The 24,236-nt window shown below is 38.0% G+C and overlaps 1 protein-coding gene across 5 annotated transcripts in view; it reads right to left on the reverse strand.

Annotated features, from left to right (window-relative positions):
- L1CAM (L1 cell adhesion molecule) overlaps positions 1–24,236 on the reverse strand; it is a 2,005,704-nt gene that overhangs the window by 805,258 nt on the left and 1,176,210 nt on the right. For all 5 annotated transcript variants that reach the window (XM_044080361.1, XM_044080360.1, XM_044080358.1 and 2 more), the window contains one exon: positions 5,371–5,567. In XM_044080361.1, coding sequence (XP_043936296.1) covers positions 5,371–5,567 — 197 coding nt within the window. The remainder of the gene's footprint in view (positions 1–5,370; positions 5,568–24,236) is intronic.

The raw sequence follows: 24,236 nt of genomic DNA on the forward strand, positions 1-24,236 counted from the left end.
TAGGTGGCTGCACCTGAAAGAAGTCTTTGACAGTTTGCATAGATTTAGCTTTTTCTTCCATCTTTTTAAGAACTTCTGCTTTTGTGCCAAACAATCCTGATTTAATAGAGCATCTAGTAATTTTGCTTTGACATGGTCTGGCAAGACGTTTTCCTTCATCCAAGCATGCCTTCTCAGTACAGACCCAGTGACAGCAGCCCTGCAAGATGCTTCTAAGGCATCAAACCCACACTGCAGTGTATGTTTACTAACTTAGTTTGCAGAATGCATTAACTCTTGTAAATCTTTATTTTCTGCACAATCTGGAAGTAACACCATTTTTTGTTTAATTAGTTCCATAATATGTTGCTGGTACTTCAACATGTGAAACTGGCAAGTCAAAGCCCTGATGGCAAGAGTTGCAGAAGTATATACCTTCTTACCCCATCTGTCTAAAGCTCTAGAATGCCTGTCTGAAGGGGTAGGGTTTTTGGCTGTAGTAGCCTTAATGCCTTTAGGTCCCTAGGAAATGGTCTCTGAATCTGAAGTAGGATTCTTAAAGAGAAATTTGTGAGAGTCAGGTACTCTGTAGTACCTGTCGGGTTTTCTAGGAGCTGGTGGTAAAGTGTCAGGAGTAAGGCTGGATTCCATGAAGACATCATCTACAACATCCAGGACAGGGGATATAGCTAGAGGCCTGTGTTGAGGCAAATCTAAAAATTCCCTGAGTCTCTTTTTGGACTGAGGATAGTCCTGGCATTCCCAGCGGAAATGCTCTCTTAAGGTATGCAAGGTTTCACCAAAAGAAAAATCCTCTGGAGAGGAGACAGAGGGAATGGATTCCTCTGCATCTGAATCCTCATAGGTAGACAAGGGTATGTCCTGGTAATCAGCAGGGTCAGAGTCATTGAACTCCTGGTCTGTAGAATCAGAAAGAAATTCAATTATTTGTCTTTTAGCAGGGGAAGGCTGGCTGCCCCTAATAAGAGTAATAAGGTCTTCAGCCATTCTAAGCATTTGTTTTTGTGGCATGGGAACTTGAGCATGCACTTTGGATGCCAATCTAGGCGTAGTGCGAACTCTGGGCCTGAGAAACTTGGTAGTTTTAGTTAAAAAAGAAGTTGTCGGTTTAATATGAATATCTGTAGTTTGGAATACACCTTCAGAAGCCGGTGCCTGCACAGCGGCTCCAGACCCATCCAAGGTAGAGACATCCGCAGGTTCCATAGTCGAAGAAGCATCTCGCGACATGGGAATGGATCTCAGCAGAGGCCTGCGAATCTGTAGAAGCAGGCATCAGGGGCTGCAGTCGCCTCACTGAGTACCATTGGACTGCCGACTAGCTTAATGAAAGCATCATCGGCAGTTTTTAACCTATGCGGTCTGTCTCTGTCTTTGTCTTTGCACTTTTTCAGAAGATCGGTAGTCAGATGGCTTACCAAAGCCATTTCAGAATATGGAGAATGAGAGCAAAAGAATTTAGCTACAAAAATAGCCCAATGACGAATGGTTCGGGTGTTAAACAAGGCACAAAACTGACAGCAAGGGGCGTCATGGTCTGGGCCTAAACAGGTGGCGCAGTAAGAATGAAAATCTCTGTGAGGTATTTGCTTTCCACAGGCAAGACAATTGTTAACTTTTTCTGATATCGGTTAGAGCAAGAAAGAGTCCCCAATGGGGTACTTAGCTTTAGAAGACTTCAGGTTTGAAACTCGAAAAATGAAAATTTCAGGTAGCGGCCGGCCGGCACTTGCGAACTGCTTCTGCTTCGGGCTCCTTCTCGGCAAGAAAGACTGATGTAATGGCATCGGCTTTTTACCCAGCCTATCCATGGTTCTACTGTACTTGTCAGACAGCAGTAACTTGGATGAAGGAAGCAATTGAAAAGGCTTAACAAAGGCTACAGACACCACAGAGGATCAGCAGCAGGACATTTAAACAAAAAGGAACACTCCTCAGGCACCATATAAAAGCTATCAGACTTCTTGGGAGCAGGGGACAGAGAATCCGGTGCTTTAGAGGCATTGGAAAAAACATCCAATAAAGCAGCCAAGACAGGAGGAATGGCCACAGGTTTAGGAGATTCCATCTGCAGTAACTCATTGTACCTCTTATGGATACCCAAAACCTGGGCACAATCCCACTTAAAAAATTCCATCATCCTAGAGATTGTGTCCCCAAAGGAAATTTCCTCAGAAGGATTATCTAGAGCATGAGAGGCTTCCTCCTCAGACCCATAGTCTAAAGGAGAAAAAAATGGGTAGAATAAGCAATGGATTCATCATCAGAATCTAACTCTTCCTAAATTCAATTTACTGGGCCTATTAGTGGAAGAAGAGGAACAAGGAGGAGCAGGAACCAAAACCCCTTGAGGAGGCCTTAATGACTGTAAAGCATTAAATAACCCCTGAGTAAAGGCCTGCCACTCACTTTGTGGATCCCTAGGAGCAGAAGAAACATGATTAGTTTTCTGTTTCTTTTTTAATGGAACATCCGTCCTAGAAACCTGAGAAGGCCCCGACTCAGGACAGCATTCCACAACCATAGTAGGAACTTCTTCCCTAAAGAGAAACTGTGGAACATCTCTAGACCCCTCAGAAACAGTCAACCGTGGTTCCCCTGAACACTCAAAATGGACACCTGCAAAGCCTTGTCAGACATGCTGCCTGCCAGATCCTCACCGGCCTCCAACCCAGATGTGGTAGAGGAATATGGCAATACAACCAGGCAAGTCTCTGGGTTTGTAATAACCTCGGGTGAAACTCCCGGCAGAGGCTGGACAGCGGAAGATTCCAGTCTTACCTTATTCACTTTCTTTTTCCCTGAGAGCTGATCCTTAGGGCAGAAAGTTCCATCCATACTATATTTAGCAAGAAGCTTAAGACACTGGTTCTCAGGATACAATGAAAGTGAAGATGGCCTACTATGAAGTGTTTTATGGATGTATGCCTGACAAATTGAAAAAGATGTATGGTTGTGAGCAGCACCCAGGCAAAAAAGACACTTATTGTGGAGGTCTTTATGGGGAATCAGTCTCCCACACTGGCATTTACCCTTTCTGGATGACATGAACTCCCCAAACAGCACAAAACAATCAGAAAAAAGAACAAAAAACCCAACTGGGTAATTATCTCCAATGGTGAGAGCTTCAGCAAGCAGGAGTAATCACTGGAATGCCAACAAACAGAAAAATGGCAAAAAACAGATAGAGGTAACAGACCGATGGATAAAACAGCACTCATATTGGCAGCAAAGAAGTTCTGAGTATGGCACACCTGAACATCACCTTTATACCCTATGCTACGCAAAGAGTGTGCGGGTCACATTCAGCGTACCTTAAAGTAACGGTAGACTTAGGTAAAGCAGGGAATCCCATTTGTAATGAATACTGCAGCAGTGAATGTAAGGTCATCCATCATTACAACAAGTAACTCCGACCAGCCCTTAGACCTCACCCAATTATTCAGGATGTTGAGCCTAATTAGTCATCAGATATATCTACAAAGACCTGTTTCTAATTATATAATGACTAGATCCCTTTATTTAGTCACTAACTCATGATGTGTGTTGTATGTTAAACTATGTTGTGGATACCCCCAAGGTCTGTTCTTTCTTTATTTTTTATGTAGCATTCTATAAAATCTTGACAAATTAACATTGCTAGTGTTTAAAGCAATTAATTTGAAATTATAAAAAATACATCAGAAAAATGAAAAAAAAAAGAAAACAAGTGCTTAAGAGACTGACTTTTTACTGAGAGGAATGCAACAGATGAAGGGGGTGAATGGCTCAGACATAGTATATTTTACATGTTCCGAATAAATCAGAAAGTTCTAGTGAATTGTACTAGTTGGAGAAAGCTACCAAACACAAAAGATATGGTGATACTGCCTGAACTCAGTATATTGTTATAGGGCATGGCAAATAACATGAAGTGATCTGAAATGTTCTGAAAAAAATGCAGTGTTTATCTTGGTATACAGCAAATTCACCTGTGATCCCAAACTTGTTCACAAAACTGCAACCAGTTTTACGTTCAATGAAATGAAAGTTCTGTCAGCCCAAAAGTAAAGTATATAAAATACCCTAGCAGATTAGATATTTACCCATGAATGATGCAAATACTGTTGCACTGCTGAAATGTCATCCTATTACCACAATTGATAAAAGAAAATATTTTGTCAGTGCAGTTGTTTCAATGTCTATAATATAAATACTAGTTTGCATTTAACTATACACATATTTGCATGGTCATGTAACCATTTTTTATCATTGGCTAAACCCAATGCCACCTTAAGGCTTGATTTAGTGTACACATCTGGGTTAGCACACTCTGCGAGTCATTAACTGTTGCCTTCAGATGAATTATATACATTTCCACAAATCCACAATGAATTTGCAGCATCAGGGGGATACCCATTTTCCCATGCTATGGTGATCTTGTAATTCATTTTTATTAGCAAACTGGGATACAGAGGTCTTACCTGCATAGGAATAACTGTCGATGGGCTGGCACACTTCCAAGCTAGCAACCTGGCCTAGTGCTCTTGGACTACGACATTATTCTTTCATCAAATGCCATTTCATCTGAGTTTATTAAAACATCTCAGTGCCTGTGCCATTATTCATTTGATCACAAACCTTGTCACTCTATGCTTATGAAAAGGACCAAGAAGAAAGGGAACTAACATGTTATTGCTATCAAACTAGACATTCTGTTATAATCTACCTCAAAGCTAAGGCTCAAACAAAGAAATGGAATACAGTCACTGACTTGTTATGGGATCTTGTGTGTGTTATGTAATGGAGTTAGTTCACTTCAATGCAAACCTCGTAGTTTTCCTGTTCTGCACTGTTCAAGACAACACATACTTTCAAGAACTGTTCTGCACATTCTTCTAGGATCACTCCAAAGTGGGGGCTTTCCACACCTTATTGAGGAACGGGAGAAGGTATCATGTCACTCATACTCCCCCCACCTCTGGCTAGTCCTCTGGCAACAAAGCTGAGGTCACCACTGGTGCAGATGGACAACGCAACTTTGTGGGAAAGCAGCCTATATACTCTAGAATGTTCACAATACTTTTTAGAGCTGGTTGCATTGACATCATGGGGGATTGCTGTTCTTATGTTGTTTGTGTTACAGCAATACAGCTAAAAATGAGTAAGTAGATTGCAGGGCTGGGGAGTATACCTTTGCTAACATCACTGCACTTTTCTGCCTTGCCAATGAGATGTGTTAAAGTCCCTGACTTCACCTACAGCTCTCATATACACTGCAGAAGATTAATATTTCATCACACCATACAAACTGAAATGCACACAGTGAGGGTGACAGTGAAGCCAGTATAAAACAGTTCATTAAAAAATAAGAGTAGGAGAATTCCTTACTTTCTGCAATGAGATGGATTTCCTTGGAAATAGCAGTACCCAGGTCATTGCTGGCATAACAGCGATATTTTCCTTTGTAATTCTTCATCGCCAGACCGTTGTTGTTTGGGATTGTAAATGTCCCAGAATTGTTCATCCTGACCACATCTGGATCTGAACTCAGGTCAAACTCTACACCATCCCTTGTCCAACGGAACCTGAGTTGAGTAAAAAAGTAACAAATTTAGTCATTGAATCTCTTTCTAGAAAGATAGTTAATACTTAATTTGACCAGTGTCAGATGAATTATGTTACTAGCTGTTTAAACTTTTATTTGTAACAGTACTTAAATGAGAGTGTTAGAGATCTGTAAAATAAAATGTTCCAGGAAATAAAGAAAAGCTCTTTAGGGGCTGTCACATTTTTAAGGTAGCAACCTGATCAAGTGTCATCTGACTGTGATTGCCCTACGTACACAATGCAACAAGTATTTTGAATGGGAAACCAAGGAACGTTATGAAGGCAAGTCTTTACCACAATAAGAGCACTGTACATATCATGCTGGCTAGATAAAAACAAGCACTGAGGTCAACTTTGACTGCAATGCTGTGAAGTTCCATAGCTACAAGGCTGACAAGACAAGAAGTGGCTGGCGCACATTGATATATGCAATTTATTTTAAAAAAAAATCTCCCTCTAATCTGAAGCACAAGAGCAAAGCAAAGTCTTCATCTGTCTGGTAAACCATAACAAATAATCAGATAATATGGCTAAATGCAGATCTTCTTATGAGGGAGGTAATTACATGAGATACTGATGGAAAACATGTATCAAGCAGTGCAGGTGTTAGAGCAGTACCATTAAAACACTTTCTGTGGAGGAGATATTATCAAAGTACTGCTGGAACCCCTTCTATAGCTTTTGGAACAATGACATTTAAACATGGGAGTGGCACTTTGCTTTTTTCAATCATAAGACCATTGACTAATCACACATAGAGTACAGAACAATAAGATGTTGTTTCACTGAGCTCAAATTTTGAAAGCTATGTCACGAAAGGAAATACTTCCAGCCCAGCTATCCGGAATTTTGTAAATAATTATATGTCATTTGTGAATATTGACATGATTCATATAAGATGTTTGTGTTACAAAATGTATTAGAACTGTATGTAATATAAGATGGTTTGTATAGACATATGTGCTGAAGAGGTATTTGACAAAGGACTGTTTGAAATGTATCCACAGTGTACCTACTGGAATACAACAGAAATGTACATACACTGTTGTAACTGTTTAAATGTATATAATTTAACAGGAGAAGCTGGTATACAGGAGGTTAACTTGCAAAACTTCAGAAAAATAGCTGAAATTAAATTACTTTATGGCTAGGCCATAAAAAACATTATCTTTCAGTTTCAGTGCAGCAGCAGACACAATGTCAGTCCTGAGAAGTTTGCTGTATTGTCTTGGAAGTGTTTTATTGTTTTATGACTTCCAGGATCTGCAAATATATGAGGAAAAGCCCTTGCCTATGTATTTTCACAGAGAGATGCTAAATGCTACCAGCTGGCATCAATGGTTGTTTTGAGCCTGGGAACTATGAGTCAGATGACAAGCAATGATGTCATTCTGCAAGTTATCTCAGCAGTAAAATTTGAGATATTAATTTGAGAGGTCTCTGAGTGAGAGACAGCATTCTGTAGTCTGCCTTGGACCTGACCAGAAGACCCATTTACTACTCATCTGCCTTGCCCTGAGTAAGTAAGCCTAGGGAACAGTATAATTCTCTTAGATACAGTCAGGAATATAGCAACACTTAATTTAGATGTTTTTGTTTATTTATTTGAGACTGTCCTGCAATGTTGCTTTAAATATTTCTTGTGATCTTGAACTCTGCTGTCACTGTAAATATATACTGAGTACTTTCTTGTTCTTTTAATATTTATTATTACGTATATATTTAAACATTTCATTGTGGATGATCTGTCGAGAGATATTTAAGTTCAGAGAGTACTTGCATATTTATTTGTTGATACTGTGTAGGCCACTCCTAATAGCCTTGCTCTTGGTCAAACTACCATTTATAATAATCGCAACATTACACAGTAAGATTGGACACCCTTTGTTAAGGACCTTAAAGTAGCTGATAAGGAGCTGGCTTGTGCCAGTGATAACTACGTTATAGTCTGGGCAAAAGGGGGCATAGCTTGTAAACGTGTGCCAGCCTTTCCCAGGTGTGTGTGTGTGTGTGTGTGTGTGTGTGTGTGTGTGTGTGTGTATAAATCAAACCTCAAAGAGTGAGTATGTCATCTACTTGGGCAGGGAAACAAAGCAGTGGTTGGACAGAGAGGGTGCCAGAGGTCTTGGCTTGGCCACTCAGCTGAGATCTCAACTCTATAGCTGTGCCAGTGGGGAGTCTTATTGGGGATCTGGAGAAAGAGGGAGACACCAGCCCTGGACTGACTGTGATCTTTGTGTGCTGTTAAGGGAAATTGCTACTTGATGTAGAGCTGCATCTGGAAATACTGTGTGTGTACCTTGTCATCCTCACAATGTACATCCCCCACTGATGTCAGTGGTGAGGACTGAGGCTCCTTGATTTCTGGTCCAATGGTGGGGCATCACAAGCTATACCAGTTATAGGCATACCTCTCAACCATACTGAATTACTTGGTTTTTACCAAGTTTTGGGGTCCAAATGAAGGGGTGCCACGATTCCCCAGTGGCACCCCTTTGTTTCCGATATTTTTCTTTTGGTTTTCTTAATTACTTCAAACATTGCACTGTTGGAGCGGACGTCATCATGTACGCGATGACGTCAGCTCCGTCAGGGCTGTCAGCAAGTCGGAATTGAGCTCCTTCAGCTCACGTCATCATTTCCAGCTGCAAATGTGAGCGGGAAACAGCAGAACTTATTGGTTGTGGATGTATTTACAAAAGAGCAGAACCCATTTGGATTACTTTTTGGTTGTTGATTTATTTACCAAGAGTGGGATGGTCGTTGTGGATTTATGTAGGGCTGGGAAGTGAACTGATAGCAGCACTCGTTTCATTCAATGGGAATCGCTCGTTTTGCAATTATTTATTAGCAGCAGCATGAATCGCTCTTTTTGCATTTATTTATTAGCAGCAACATTTGGATTTATTGCGGGCCAGGAAATGTTAGCAGCACTCGTTGAATCAAGTGGGGACTCACGTAAGAGTGTGTGTGTGTGTGTGTGTGTGTGTGTGTGTGTGTGTGTGTGTGTGTGTGTGTGTGTGTGTGTAAGTTAAATTCTGCTGCTGCTGCATTTAGGGAGAGAACTGAAGTGTTCTTATCCTTTCTGTCCACAGTAACTGTTCTTTCGGAAGTGCTGTTTGCAATTTGCAATGTGTTATTCCACTGCTGCATTTAGGGAGAGAAGTGTTCTTATTCTTCCTGTCTGCAATAAGTGTTCTTGCTTAGTTCTGAAGTGCTATTTGCAATTCTGCTGCAGCTGGAAGTGTTCATATTGCTTAATTTGTAAAGGGGTGTGTGTGGAGAAGTGGTCTTAGGTGCCGTGCCATAGGGGTGTGTGTGGAGAAGTGTTCTTAGGTGCCATGCCATAGGGGTGTGTTTGGACAAGTGTTTGCATTTCCGTTGCTGCCAAAAGTGTTCATATTGTTTAATTTGCAAAGGGGTGTGTGTGTGTAAAGAAGTTTTCTTAGGTGTGTATGTTTACTTCTGAAGTACCATTTGCAATCATGCTGCATTTGTTCTTATTGCTTAACTTAATGTGCAAAGGGGTGTGTATGGAGAAGTGTTCTTATTGCTTAATGTGCAATTCCAATTCTGCTGCTGGAGGAAATGTTCATTTCATATTGCTTAATGCTGCATTTAGGGAGAGAAGTGTTGTTATTGTCTAATGTGAAAAGGGGTGTTTGTGCTTAGTTCTAAAGTGCCGTTTGCATTTAGGGGGAGAACTAAAGTGCTTAATGTGCAAAGTAAGTGTGTGTGTGTTTGCATTTAGGGAGAGGTGTGTGTGTGTGTGTGTGTGTGTGTGTGTGTGTGTGCATCTAAGCAGTTTAATCAAAAGAATTAATAATGAATATTGTGGTGAATCTATAGACACTGTTAGCAGTATCTTGCAGAGAGATGAGATTGGTTTTGGAAGTAGAGGCTATGAAGGGGAGCCCATATTCAGGTTGGGAGAGGAGTACCCCTTTGCCAATTGCATTCCTCCTTTTGAGGAAAGAAAGTAAAACATCTTTCTAGCCCAGAAAAGCTCTGAGTTGATTTCTAATTTAGTTAATTCCACATGAAGTTAAAAGTTAGGTTCCTCATCTAACTAGATTTCTAGGTATCTGAAATGTTGAATTGTTTTTAGCAGAGTTTGATTATTGATTGAAATGTGCCAGTCACTGATTTTTTTTTTTTTTTTTTAGCATTTGTGTTTTCTGTGTTAGCCAGTCTGAGAGTTGTGTGACTCTTAGGTACATGTAGCAAGAGCTTAAATTCTCGAGCCATACCACCAGTTGTGATTTGAGGAGTTAAGGCCAAAGTTTTACAAAATGTTTGGCTTGTACTTGTGGTCTGTTCCTCTTACAATTTGTGGTTTTCTGGCAAATCAGTGAGAACTGAATCCACTAAGTAATGATAGCCATTTAAGTTTCAGTCTTCCTAACTTTCAGGAAATGCATGGTGACATAAAACGTTTTATTCTACCAACTTTTCTAAGATTATACAAGCAATGTTTAAAATGTGTCCCTGGTTTTGGGCCTTTGTCCCACTCCCCCCAATAAATGTTGGCTTTTTCCATATTTCTTGTGCTGCATACTTCTTCAGAGGGAGAGAAGTTAGTGCTGCTTATGCCAAGTCTGTTTGTCTATGTTGTTAGTAGCACAACAGGTGGAATGCTTGCTTTTGATGCAGAAGGTTACGGGTTCTACTCTCACACTATGTAGATAGATTGCTGATACTGTACTGTGTCGTACTTTTAAAGTGGGTGGATGCTGCAGTCCTGAGAATGTCCTCTTTGGCAGATATACCTGTATGAACCTATCAGTTTGCCATCCATTCCCTATTGCAATATTATTAGCTTATCATGTTTTTAATGTAACATAGGCAATTTATTCCTTAAGGGCAACAGGTGCTTTATTTCTAGATGAAACAATGAAATATAAAGTTGTTTGATAGCAGCAAACTCTTCATGACTTACATATATCTTTAATGTGGAATCTTTAGATGACTTTTACTTCTGTAGAGATTGTGCATATTTACTGATACTGGTGGATTGTAGAAGTTTGAGTAGACTTTTATGATGGAAATGTTCTGAATTGGGCTGTTTTGTCATTATTGGTTCATGCATTTTGCTTCATTGCTTACTGGAAAAATATTCAAAACAATAAACTTAAAACTCGCTTTAACAAATGTGCTGTATTATACAAGGCATATCATTTAATACAATCAGGAAAGTGTATCAAAGTACACATGTATGTTTTGAGTGCAAGGGGCCTATGATTTGAAAACAGCCCAAAGGTAATCTTTATCTGCCAGTGGCCAGATGCATTTTCTTTGAATGTGGGTTTCAATGCTATTTCAGTGAATTTGACTTTCAAAGGCGAGAAGCTTTAATGCCAAGTCTCTTTTCATTGTAAGACTGTATTTAGCAGATATCTGTTAGTGTTTGTGCTTTAAAATATAAAATAAGTTTTAAATGAAATCCAAATAATCATTGTAGAAGTAAAGAAGTATGCACATTTACAGGGTTTATGGTAAATGAGGCGAAATAGCCAAGTAATGGGACACTGGAATGGCATACACGGGGGAGGGCTGTGTATAGGGGGGCTCCATATGACTATGATTTTGTGACAGGGGAAGGGAGCCAAACTCAAAGATAGCCCCAGGCAGCACAAACTCTAGCTATGACGCTGATCAGTAGGCCATGAGAAATTACTTTTGCAGGTCCTAGCAAACTATAATATTCTTTTGTTAAGATTAGAATATTGCCTACCAGTAAATTCCCTACTTTTACCACAAAACCCACATAATGCAAATCACCAAAAACAACATCTTAAGGTTCATCATTTTCTCCTTTCCCAGTAAACATCGTTGCTATACATTTAAAAAATAAATGGCTACCATTTACTACAGGGTCAGGGGGACCATATTTTGGTTGTCTGTTCTTCAGTTTGCGTTTGAACGTTGGTGTCCCACAATTCCACTGGAGGGGTGGGTTACATATTTATGTTGCAAATTTTATGTTAATCAGTGTACAGATTTGTACCTATTTTTCATGGGCCTTTGTCCAGATTTTTGATGTTTCCAGGTTGAGAGGTATGATGACAGGTAAAATCAATCACTTGATACTACAATTAATTTGTATTCATTCTTTAGTTTGTCACTAAATAAAGAAAACAAAAAGAGGCAAAATTCTGAATACAGAACATACAATAAAGCATACTTACTGTAGAAGAAGATACAACTGTGAAAAAATATCACTGAATGGGCTATAACGTTAAATACTATTAAACCATCCCTGCTCCATTTTCATAGGCAATACTTAGGCAGACAAGCAAAATTTCCAGCAAAAAGAAGGCATTATTTACTTGTTCATCATTTAAAGGTAACAAAGAAGTGAGCAAAGAAAGAACTGCTGGGAAAAAGACTCCTGATATAAAAGGCACTATGTCAACCTCTGCACTTAAAAAAAAAAAAAAAAAAGATGGATGGTAGTGATTTGGAAATAGTTGTTATGAATGAATTCATGGAAGTGACATGATTAGACCAAAATCCAAAACAATTGCTCTCAAAAGTAAGCAACAGTGCACAATGACTCTTAAGTGGTACAGTCCTCTGACTATAAAGTGCTGTTAGGTGTCCCTCAATGCTGCAAAAGTATTTTTCTGCTGCTAAAGTTACTTTTCACTCCACTAATTACACCGTGAATTTAGTACAGTCACAGCCAGTTTTGACTGAGTTTGTAAGCTGTCTGGGAGCTAGTAGTTGATTATTCTGTGACACAGGATAATTTTCTGTTGTTTTTAGGGAGCTGGTATTACTTACTGAAGCCCTAGATGGTTTTCATTGGGTTCTTTAGTTTTTCCTGCTTGTTTATATTGTGCAGAATGCTGCTCCCTACAGTGCCATACAAAATTGTTCTAGATAGACACAGGTAGTTTATTTTTTAATTTTACACTATTCAGTACCTAGAGTGTACCTAATTAATTAAATGCTGTATAGTTTATTTGGATAATCGACCGGTGTTATCCCATTCATTAGGGCTCTGCTCCAGTATAAAAACAAATTAAACTTAATTTAATTGTGGTGTAAAATTAAATTTCAATTAATTAAATTATGCATCTTGTACAAACAAATGCATAAACTGATATTTATTTAATTGCAGTGTAAAATAAAATTTCAATTACGTTAAATTTGCATCCTCTGTTTATAGTTAAACATCAATAAGTTCTGATTCCCTGGACTAAAACTGTTGGACAGCCCACTTGTCTTCCTTCAACTGCCAGCCTCTTAGCTCTTGATGTCCTTAGGCAGTGAATTGATTGCTTAATGCAGATGAACAATGAACTTTTACTGAGAAATATGCATTCTTTTTGTGATTGATGCAAGAACTCAAATAGCATGGAGGCAACCATCTTGCAAAAACAGTCTGTGAGCAATGCATTCTTCCACCGTGCTCTGCTCAAACACATACTACTTGCATACTATCTTATGCTGAGACTAAAAAAAATCCTTGTCTAAGCCTGTCTGAGTCATTAAGACTAGATCTTGGTAAAAGCCATACATATCACCAATTGGTATCCTTCACAACAAAAAGTTATCAGGATGTAAGTTATCTTAAGTCCACTACTTCAAATCACAGTTGACCTAAAAAGTCTTTCTTGGTTGAAAAAGAATGGAGAGATGGTGAATGAACTTTAAGTTGCCAAGATCCTCTGACATCTCAAGGACCCTTAAGTCCTTTACACCTAATACCTAATACAAGTGCAATGGGGAGAGGGCCCATGTAGGGGTAAATGACCTGGCATGCAAACCCTTGGGAAAAACAGAGACACATGTCAGAGCTTTCCATGCAAATTGGAAATATAGGTAAAACTTTGGCCTTAAATAGAATTCTTCCTTCTCTGAGAACTATGCTGGAGTATCCGGTTCATTTCCCATCTGGGTTGCCTTCTATGCAGCGGCTGCATGTCCTTCCTATGTTTGCATGGGTTTTCTCCAGATGTTCTGGTTTCCTCTCACATTCCAAAGACATGCAGTAGGTGGACTAGACACTCTAAACTGGCCGTAGGTGTGAGTGTGCATGTGTGTGATATGGAAGAACAACTGTGGCGGGGCTGGCTACCTCATGGTATGAAGCTTAGCTCTTGATGATTGCCACTGTTGAAGTGACACCCCGACCTCACGTGCAAAAATAGGAAAAAGAGGTTGTGGATGGGTGGGTGCTGGAGTATAAAGAAAAGATAACTACCTTCAACAACTGACTTAGTATCTGTTATCATTCCAGGGGGATCCAGTATGTCAGCCTGAGAAACAATGCTGGGCAGCCCTACGTGCTTCTCTGAAGATGGCGTACACCCATACCTCTCAACCTGGAAACATCAAAAATCTGGACAAAGGCCCATGAAAAGTAGGTACAACTAGCCAAAACTCTGTACACTGATTAACATAAAATTTTCATACATAGTTATGTAACCCAGTCCACTCTAATGGAACTGTGGCATACCAACATTCAAACACAAGTTGAAAATGTTAAACACACCTGCACCAAAAAAGCGAGATAAATATTAGGAAGCTTCTAAAGAATGCCAACAAGGAACATTTCCTAAGAAATCAAAAGACTCTGGAAATGCAAGACATAATCTCTGGACAAGTGACCTTACCGTATGTATTTGGCAAACCAGAGACTAAACTATACAGTCCCTTGACTCATTCCTAACAAACTGGAATCATACTAAAGGAAGTGGAGGGTGCAGTGGTAATTGTAAAGCATAAAATATGAGTCTAGGAAAGAAAACAGGCAATTATGAGCCCATTAACATCACTTCTATCCTGCGGATGGGTAGGGAAAAGATTCTGTATAGCAGGCTGGTGGAGTTCCCAAATGTTAGTTCTCTTACAGCTGGGCAACAATGACATAATGCAGCAGAGAACTTACCATTCATATAACAAGAGATAACTGTAGCACCAGTGAGATGGACAAAGACAACTTTATGGATGTGGTATACCTGGAGTCAGCAAAGTGCCTGGCATTATGGTCTGCAGGAGATTGATGGGTAAAATGAAGCGTACTAGAAAGAGGCCCAAATGGTGAAATGGGCAGACAAAAGCCATAGCTGCTGTATAAAGAAATGTAGGTGAAAAATAAAATATTGCAGTTCATTTGTAGGACTGGCTTTGTATAGCAAGCATAAAAGCATCAGATGTCACACCAGAGTTGGACAGCATGACTAACTTATTTATTACTGACACTCAAACTAGCACAGAACTTTAAGATGGAGTAGTCATGCTAAAGTGCCATCTGGCACTACTTGCAATGGTGATGGGCAAAGACATAGCAATGGGATTAAAAAAAATAATTTTTATACACTTCTGTGATGGCAATCTAGGGATATTAAATTAATAAGAAGGATCTGGGAGTTCAATTCATCCCATTCCCAGGCTAAATAATGCAACACAAGATAGAAAGGAAGTGGCAAAGGCCAAAATGATGTTGAGCTACATAACAAGGTGAAGAAACTTAAGAGGCAATTAAGTCATCTACTGCACACAGCACAGGTAAGACAGCATTTATATAACTATGTCTAGTTCTGATGCCTGTATAAATAAAGATGGTTAGGACAGTACAACACATGCAACATAAAGTAGTGAAAATATGAGTGGAATGGGATAACAGATGACTCACAGTTTGACATGTACACAATGGAAAGAAGAGAAAGAGGAGTTACAGTAGGAATATGCTGTGCTTTAAGAAGGCAAGTGGGGGGGGGGGACTGAATAGGAAGGACAATGAGAAAGAAGGCTTGTATGCCAGCTGGAAGAGAAGATGATTCAATGCTGACTAAAGAAATACTATTTCACAGAGAGGGTGTTAAGGACTAAAGAGTATATCGATAAAGTCAGTAGTATAGTGCAAGGCAACTCCTGGGGCAAATGGAAGAAAGGATAAGTCATGGAGAAGGCAGCAGCAGCAACTTATGATAAACTCCAGTGAAGACAACTCTATATTTCCTAGCATTTATTTCTACTGCTGGAGGAACGTGTCCATAAAGTATGGAATATGATTCAGATAAGGGCAGAGTTGTGTAATCTATATAATAAACTATGTGGATGATTACAGGGCAAATTTACTGATCAAACTTGGTGTCACATTTGTTATGAACTTTATTTTATGAAACTCTCAAAATATCCTAAAGACTGTGTATTTTTCAGGAAACAGCTCACTTACTATGTATACATTTTGTAATTTTACTTAATGTCATTTGGACTATACACTTTTGATGAATTAACACTCAGAATTTGCATTAAGTCTGTGAACGTGTATATATATATATATATATATATATATATATATATATATATATATATATATATATATATACATATACTTATAGCTACATGCACTTATTTGTTATATAATTGTAAACTATGTCAAAATATGAATCCATCTATTGTCTAAGACCACCATTGCAGATGCACGCAGTACAATGTACATCTTACACTTTTCTAAACAACATGACAAACTACTGAAAAGCATGCAGATGAGCACCATTTAGCCCATGCACTTCATAAACTAATAGCATGCTTCTATAGCACACTCAACAAATATGATAAACTAATAGCATGCTTCTATAGCACACTCAACAAATATGATAAACTAATAGCATGCTTCTATAGCACACTCAACAAATATGACAAGAGAAATGTAGAAATATGACAAGAGAAATGTAGTGCGGAAAGTGCAGCACACAAAAAACAATATTCCTCTTACACCGCGACTGTCAAAGACAAAGTCCCTCCATCTGAGGTAGGTTACCTCACAGTTGGAAGCACTCAAGTTATGCAGGAATCAGTGCACACTGTTAGGTACCAAATGATCATCACCGGTAAAGGGAAATAAAAAGTCCACATCTTATATTTTGATATTCCATGAACCTGTGAGTCCACAGCTATTGAATAGTAATGTGCAGATCGAACTAATGATGTACAGCTTTTGAAGCAATAATCTCTAATCCCTTTCATGTGGCATGCAGCATGGCTTTCTAGACATCCAGCTAAGTCAGTGGGAGACAGCCTGCACATGCAGCCCACCAGGATACAATCAAAGTGATCTAACAACAGCACAAAACCAACATAATCTGAACAACATCCTAAACTTAAAAACATCAGACCTCCTAATAATATTAAACAGGCCTCCCTCCAAACTGTCCATGACATTCTAGATGCAATAGACTACCTTACATGACACAGGGACGCAAATGAACAGAGATGCATGGACTATAGCAATTGATCGGTTGCCAGATTCAGAAAACTCCATATATTCTATTAATTTTCCAGGTATGATCGGTTAAATAATGGAAACAAGAATGTTCAGAGGGAACCATACACGTTTTTTAAATTTTTTTTTACTTACCTTGAAGTTAAGCCTCAGGAGTCTGAAAAAGTAAATTTCCTCATCCTGCAGACACGGGTGGGTGCTGGGCAGGTGTTGTGTGATGGTGGTGTCTCTGTCTGCCCCTCAGCCTCTACTGCACTGCACTGCTCTGCAGAAATTAAATTATGCACATCTCCGCTGCTGCTATGTTATTCCAAAACAGAAAAACAGTCCAGGGCAGGCAGAGACATTGTTGCATTGATGAGACATCCTCGGTCATTGTGTTGGTTGGCTGTGCCTTAAGCCACTCTTGGGTGGACTGTGCCATGGCTAACAAATTAACTTTGTTTTTATTTTTTTTAAATCTCCCGACTCGAGTCTCCAAGTCTGTAAAACAATGAAAAGGCAACCAAAACTCCACAGGAATACAAGGCAATTTGGGCTAATATATGAAGACCATAAAGACTCCCAATATAAATTATAAAACTCTTCTTTATTCAAAAAAAAAAAAACAAAACCCAACAAGGAATGAACGCTTTCATCCAGACTGACTGGACTTTATCAGATTCATTGAATACAATGATACAATGCCATGTATAGCCACAGGAACTAAAGCATTAACCAGGAAATGATGCAACAATGATTAGGAATACTTAATCAGTGTAATTAAAAGACTTATTTTTAAAAGAAAGACGTATGACCAAAAAAATACACAATAATAAAATAAAATCTGTTAAAAATGTGAATATCAGAATATAAATATATATAAATAGTCCTTAATTTTAAAATATATAGGACAAAAAAAATTATTTTGGTTGTATAAAACATACACGTGTGATTTTATGCCTCAATTAACTAAAAAATGTACATATACATAAAAGTATATATTAAAATAGGTAAGTTACTATTTATGTATAAATTTATATATTAATTTTAGGGAGAACCTCTTCCATACTCTGGAACAAATTACCCATTCATGTCAAGCAAAGCTCCTCATTGGCCTTCTTTAAGAAAAACCTTGACGACTGGATGGGAAATAGAAAGTTCACCCCGAGGATCACGTCTGCAACACTGCTTGACAGGGGCACAGGAAAATAATTTTCTTGGGTGGCGAAAGCTAGGGAACCTTTTTGGCTAGGCTTATATAGGCTCCAGGGCTGATAGCCTAGTACCTACCTATGAACCTTTTCAAGCCCTGGACTTTAAAAGGAGTTTCAGAGATATATGATCACTAATACCTGGGGGTTGCTAGCATTTAACTTTAATTGCCAGGCTATTTCTTTTTCTTCGAGTAGAAGCTTGACATTACCACCCCTGGGGTTAATGTGCACCTTGTCAACAATAGCAAACTTAAAAGTATGACAAGTATTGTTCTGTCCAATGTACCTGTATAAAACATTATTTGTGTTCTCTTTTTTATGTCGTGTGTTCATATATTCTGTTCTTCAAAGACCTGTCTGTTTTCCTGACATAATATGTCAGGCAGGTGGAACACAAAGCCAAGTACACTACACTCTTAGTGTTGCAATTCCCTGTCTGGAAAATGACCTTGCTTCTACTAGTATTTTCCAAATACTTAACATTTTCTTCATAAATGTAGGTGCACTGGTTACAAGACCCACATTTACGAGTTCCTTTAAGGACCTTGGTTTTTCTATCAGAGTTATGATTCTCCAACTGGGCTTTGATACTGCCACCTGTCTTACAGACAAAAGTGGGATTATGTCCTAAATAGTTATTTATATATATATATATATATATATATATATATATATATATATATATATATATATCCACATTACCCCTTAAGATATTCCAATTCTTAGATATCACATCCTTAATAATAGGTGAAAAAGGGCTATATTTTAAAACCATAGCGCTAGTAAAATTATCCCTCTTTGTATTCTCCACTTTCTGGATAAGCTCTTTCCCTAATAGTGGCTTGTGCAATAGCCCCCATTGCGATAATATATACTCAATAGTATATATATATATATATATATATATATATATATATATATATATATAAAAATAAGTCTTTCAATTACACTAAGTATCATTTCCTGGTTAATGCTTTAGTTCCTGTGGCTATAAATGGCATTGTATCATTGTATTCAATGAATGTGATGAAGTCTAGTCAATTTGGATGAAAGCGCTCATTCCTTGTTGCTTTTTTTGAATAAAGAAGAGTTTTATAATTTACATTTGGAGTCTTTATGGTCTTCATCCATTAGCCCAAATTGCCTTGTAGTCCTGTGGAGTCTCCAAGTCTGACAGGCACTCAAGCACTGCCTCATGAAGTTGATATTATCATGCACGCTCCTGCATGTTGATGACATTGCAGGATATGCTGGCAATGCATGATGATGTCAGCCATAACTTAAAATTGTAAATTAAAAAAAAAAAAAATCAGGAATTGAAGGGGCCACTGGGTAATTTGTGGCACCCATTTATTTTGCCCTGAAAACTGGTAAATACCAAGGAATTCTTGTATGGTTGAGAGGTATGCTTGCACCTCTCCTTTTAAGGTTTCTGTATACTGGCTAAAATCATTGCTGCCCACATAGTGCCTTTTTTAAATCAAACTCCAGCTGGCTGACCTCTCAGCCTAACCAAACTACAAGATCACATGGATCTGCTCAATGCCAGGTGTCTCAACAACAAAATGCCTGATATTGAAGTCCTCGTGCATTTAGGATACATCATGTATGTATGTGTAATCATGGAAATGTGGTTTAAATGTTCAGATAGCAAACCCTCCATACCTGGAATTTGTGTCTTCCATGCCTTTAGTCCAGACTACAACTTCAAATTTCGCTCGAGAGTCAACTGTCCAAAACCCACTTGTCCCTGAAGATCTCAGACCACGCCCACCCCGATCATCACTAATGAAAATATACTGAAGGCAGTTTTCAAGACTAAAAATACATCCTTAATGGGACCTGAAATATATCAGACTAGTTAATGAATAGTACAAAATAGGTTTCAGTAGAGCTGCTCCTTAAAGTATTTAACCTGAGCCTAGCAAATAGCTATGTCACTGAGGTCTTTTGCTCAGCTATTTATTTAATGCCTTTTGTATTGCCAGGATGCTACTTCACAAGGGTCGACCAACTACTGACTTAGGAAATTACAGGCCCATCTGTTTGATAGGTTTCATCTGCAAAGCTAGGTTACATATCATAAATTAACTGATTAACTATGATATTAAGCATAAACAGGAAAGTATACATTGTATGTTAGTAAGAAATAGAGAAGATGGACAATCATAAAGAAGAACTCACAGTTATCTGTATAAAACAAGGATGTTGTAATATAAGGGAGAAGTGTGACCATAACTGTCACAACTGCTGCTGTTGTAAGAAAACAAGCTGTAGGAACTGAGATAGTTAAGAGGTGCAAGAAGGAGGTCCACCAGAAGTGTTTTCAAGAATCTTGTTGTGCAGTCAGACCTGTCCCAAAAGGGAAATGAAATGTCAGTAATGAATAATCCAGCAGAGCACTCCCAAGTATGGAAGGCCAGTGAAAAACAGAAGGCAGCGACAGGGACAGTTTGAAAGTCCACATGATACTAAGCAATGAAAACCGTCTTTAGCCATATGAACAAAATATCTGACTTTTATGTAAAAAGCCTGCAACGCACTTAATATTTAAATATAAAATGTATTTTAAAAAAAGTAATCAATATATTTAATAGATGATACCTCAAAGATTATTTATTAAATTATATCATATCTCACAGATTATTTATAAACTAACAAATATAAAACGAATGCAGAATATAGGGGTATATACATTTAAATGTGCTAATCGCTTGCTACAGGAACTACAAGCCACGGGATACACTTCATTCTAGAAAGCAGTCAAAGATCTCATGGAGTCTGGCAACATACTCACAGTGTCTGTACTGTTTAATGGGGATAGTGGCTGATATCCATACCTTATAAACACCTGTATTCATGTGCTGAATTACACAACTGGGGCAAAACACAGGATGTCTGTCAATAAAGTCTGAAACTATGAGATGGAATTATATGTTGCCTCAAGTGAGTTTCAGTGATTGATTGGTAGCAAATGCTAGTAGTTAGATACCTGCAGTATTTACAAATACTTATGCAAAATGCTTGTATTTCAACAATTTGGCATGTCAAAACTCAAGTAGCTGTGACAATGAAGGAGAGACATGAAGGAAAATCTAAATGTAGGTATTTCTGAAAGCAGTTGCAGCTTACTTTGATTTTAAGATAAATGAAGAACTCGCTTTAAAGGTACACAGATGAAGAACAGTAAAGGAAGGCTGCTTTAAAAAGGTAAGAGCAGGATAAAATGAGATTCTTTTGGGGTGGAACTTCGTTCTGACTCGTTATTTTTGACTTGCAGAAAGTGATACATCCCACTCTGCATCTACAGTAACTCCTGTTAAGCCAAAGAAGAAAACTATTTCACTTTTTTTACATATTGTCTGTGCAGTGTACAGGCTCAGGAAAGGTAAAATAATTAACCCCATTTTCACATATCAGTGATTGTTGCCTTTGCATTTATACAATGACTGGTATGAGTGGAAATATAACGACTGCAAAGTAGCAGGGCCAGCAGTTATGAAAGGAATGGGATTATCTGTTAGAAAGAAAATCAAATACATATTAATAAAGTAGCATAATGCTGAAAACCAATCAAATGAAGTAAATAAAGATTAACAGGTCCTAAGACTGCACTGTTAGTTAGCTGACTTTAAACAGCTTCTGTAAGGTAGTGTTTTTATTGCTTAGCAAGAAGAGTTTCAGTTCCTCCTGTCTCTTGTCATATCATTGTCTCTAAACAGCATGTATTTTCCTGGTGGTCTCTCTCCAGATTTTTCCACCAGCCTGATGTCTCTCTAGTTGTATGGCACTTACAACCATATGTAATATTTGAGATATGGACTGACCAGGGCCCAGTACTGAAAAGGCATTATGTCTTTGCTTCAGTCTTTTTCCTTGAAGATATCTTGCATAATTCTGTCTTTCTGCTTCAAGTGTTCTTGCACTCTCTTCCTGTAGGTCCAATCAAGTTAAAATCAACATTCCCACATATTTTTTTTTCAGCTGATAATTCGGGGTCCTTTCAGATGATTATTTCAGCATGTCAAACTGTAGTGAGATTGCGAAATAGTAAGGATCGGGGAATTTGCCCTTTTTCCCACTGTAGTGTGATCTCTCTCTCTCTCTCTCTCTTTATATATATACATATACATATATATATATATATATATATATATACATATATATATATATATATATATATATATATATATATATATATATATATATATATATTTAGCAAGGGGTGTGGGGAGACAGGGAAATTGCCCCCTCCCTACAAAAATACAGTTGTTGTTGTTCATTTATTTTTCAGTGTTTCAGAATGTTGATAATATGATCGCCAGGGACTAGTACTACTGAGTTGTTCCAGTTACTATGTGACTCTTCCATCCTGCTTTATTGAAGCAGTTTTTGAACTTTTCCTCTTACTGTTTATGTGACATTTGTAGTCTATCAGTTTGGTGACCAGATGGGTGTGCTCATTACAGACCCTTTTGAGTCACAGTCCATGCTCAGATGAGGAATATACTGTACATACACATTACAAAAGAGGTGGAAATTTTTTGCATGTACAGAGAAGAAAGCCAAATACAGCACAAAAAAGTATTATTCATAGACAAGATTGACATTTTAGGTAAGTTAGGTAAGTAAATTAAGTGTATTAGTTTAAACAAAACACACCATTGCTAGTAAAACTCATTATTATAGTTGCAATTACATTTACTCTGACTAAGTAGGTGCTCAATAAACTTAATCTTGAAGCTGCCAAGTGTCTGTTCTTGTCGTATTTCAACTGAAATGTTGTTCCAGATGACTGGGGTAAGTCTAGAAGAAGGGCTATGGCATGAGTTTGAGTGTCCCTAAGGCCATAGTCTTGTTCTGTGATGTGCAGCAATCTTTTTAATCTGCGTTGACCCTAGTAGCAGTGCACATCAACCATGTACTGGTAACCAGTTCAATGTTTTCAGTAAATTAAAATGAGCTCTCAAGCTGTACAAATAGACACATTTTGTTTTCTGCCATCTGTAGCTTATGGCTAGTAATAGGGTTAAAGGGGAAGCCTATATTCAAGAGTACTTGTGACAACATTTCTTGCAACTGCTACGCTTGCACAGCAGGGGTCAGCAGGTGTGAAAGTTCAAAATTGTAATTGTGCTAATACCTTGCTAGTGACTTTTTCAGTATGTACTATGAATGTTGATGATGGATTAAGTGTTAGCTCAAGGTACCTTTGTTCTTAAACTATGGGACTTTTTCTGTTTGTTTTATTGAATATAAGTATGTTGGATATAGTGGACAATTTATGCAGAAGCAAATGTAATCATGCTAGACTTCTGTGGGTTGACAAACAATTTATTATATTGAATCTGGCCACACGAGTTGAAGCTATGTTGTGTTTTGTTTTGCAATAGTTCTGAAGATTTGGATGCCTTAAGTTGAAGTATATCATCTGCATACATTGTTAAGCTGAATGTTGGGAATTTTTGTATTATGCTATTAATTAAAAGAGAAAAAAGGAATGGTCCCAGGACTGAACTTTGTTTGACACCAATATTAAGTGATCCAGTTTCAGAGGAGGAATTCATACAAAGCATTAAAAATATTTTTGTTATGCTAGGTGAAATTATCTCCTTTCAAAACTGTATAGACTCAGTCGTAGCTAAAGTTTCTCTCCATCTTAAGGTGGCCTACAAATATTTTCCTATATTTACTCCTGAGGTTTGTTCACCATTGCTACCAACATATTATTCCCAGGGCTTGAATATTCTCTTCTTATTATTGCCCCATTTTCAGGACAAAACATTGCATTAATTGAAACTGTGGAAAATAAAATATACTGATTTATTCATCTTGTTAGTTCTAGTGGACATCACTGCACAGGTATAGTTCAGGCTACATGTTATGTCATCCTATCTACTCAACATATTTACCTTCAGACTCTTCATTGACATACTGCTGACCTTTGGTCAATAAATCAACAGTACATAAATCTTCCCTTGTTTAATGTAGTACTAGAGATATACAATTAAACAAGCATCATCTCTCCATAGCATTCTGTGAATAATCTTTCCTACAGCCTCTTACAATAGCTTCCTGCCCATATTATTTCACTGCAAGACTTTAAAGAAAGAAACTATTAAAAGAGAACCTGATGAATGAATATAAATAATCCTGCTTTAAGGACACTGAATAACTCTAATAATCTGTAACTCATTGTCTCTAAACAGCAA

The sequence above is a fragment of the Protopterus annectens genome, chromosome 8.part0, assembly GCF_019279795.1.
Source record: "Protopterus annectens isolate FY-2018-M chromosome 8.part0, PAN1.0, whole genome shotgun sequence".
Classification (NCBI taxonomy): domain Eukaryota; kingdom Metazoa; phylum Chordata; order Ceratodontiformes; family Protopteridae; genus Protopterus; species Protopterus annectens.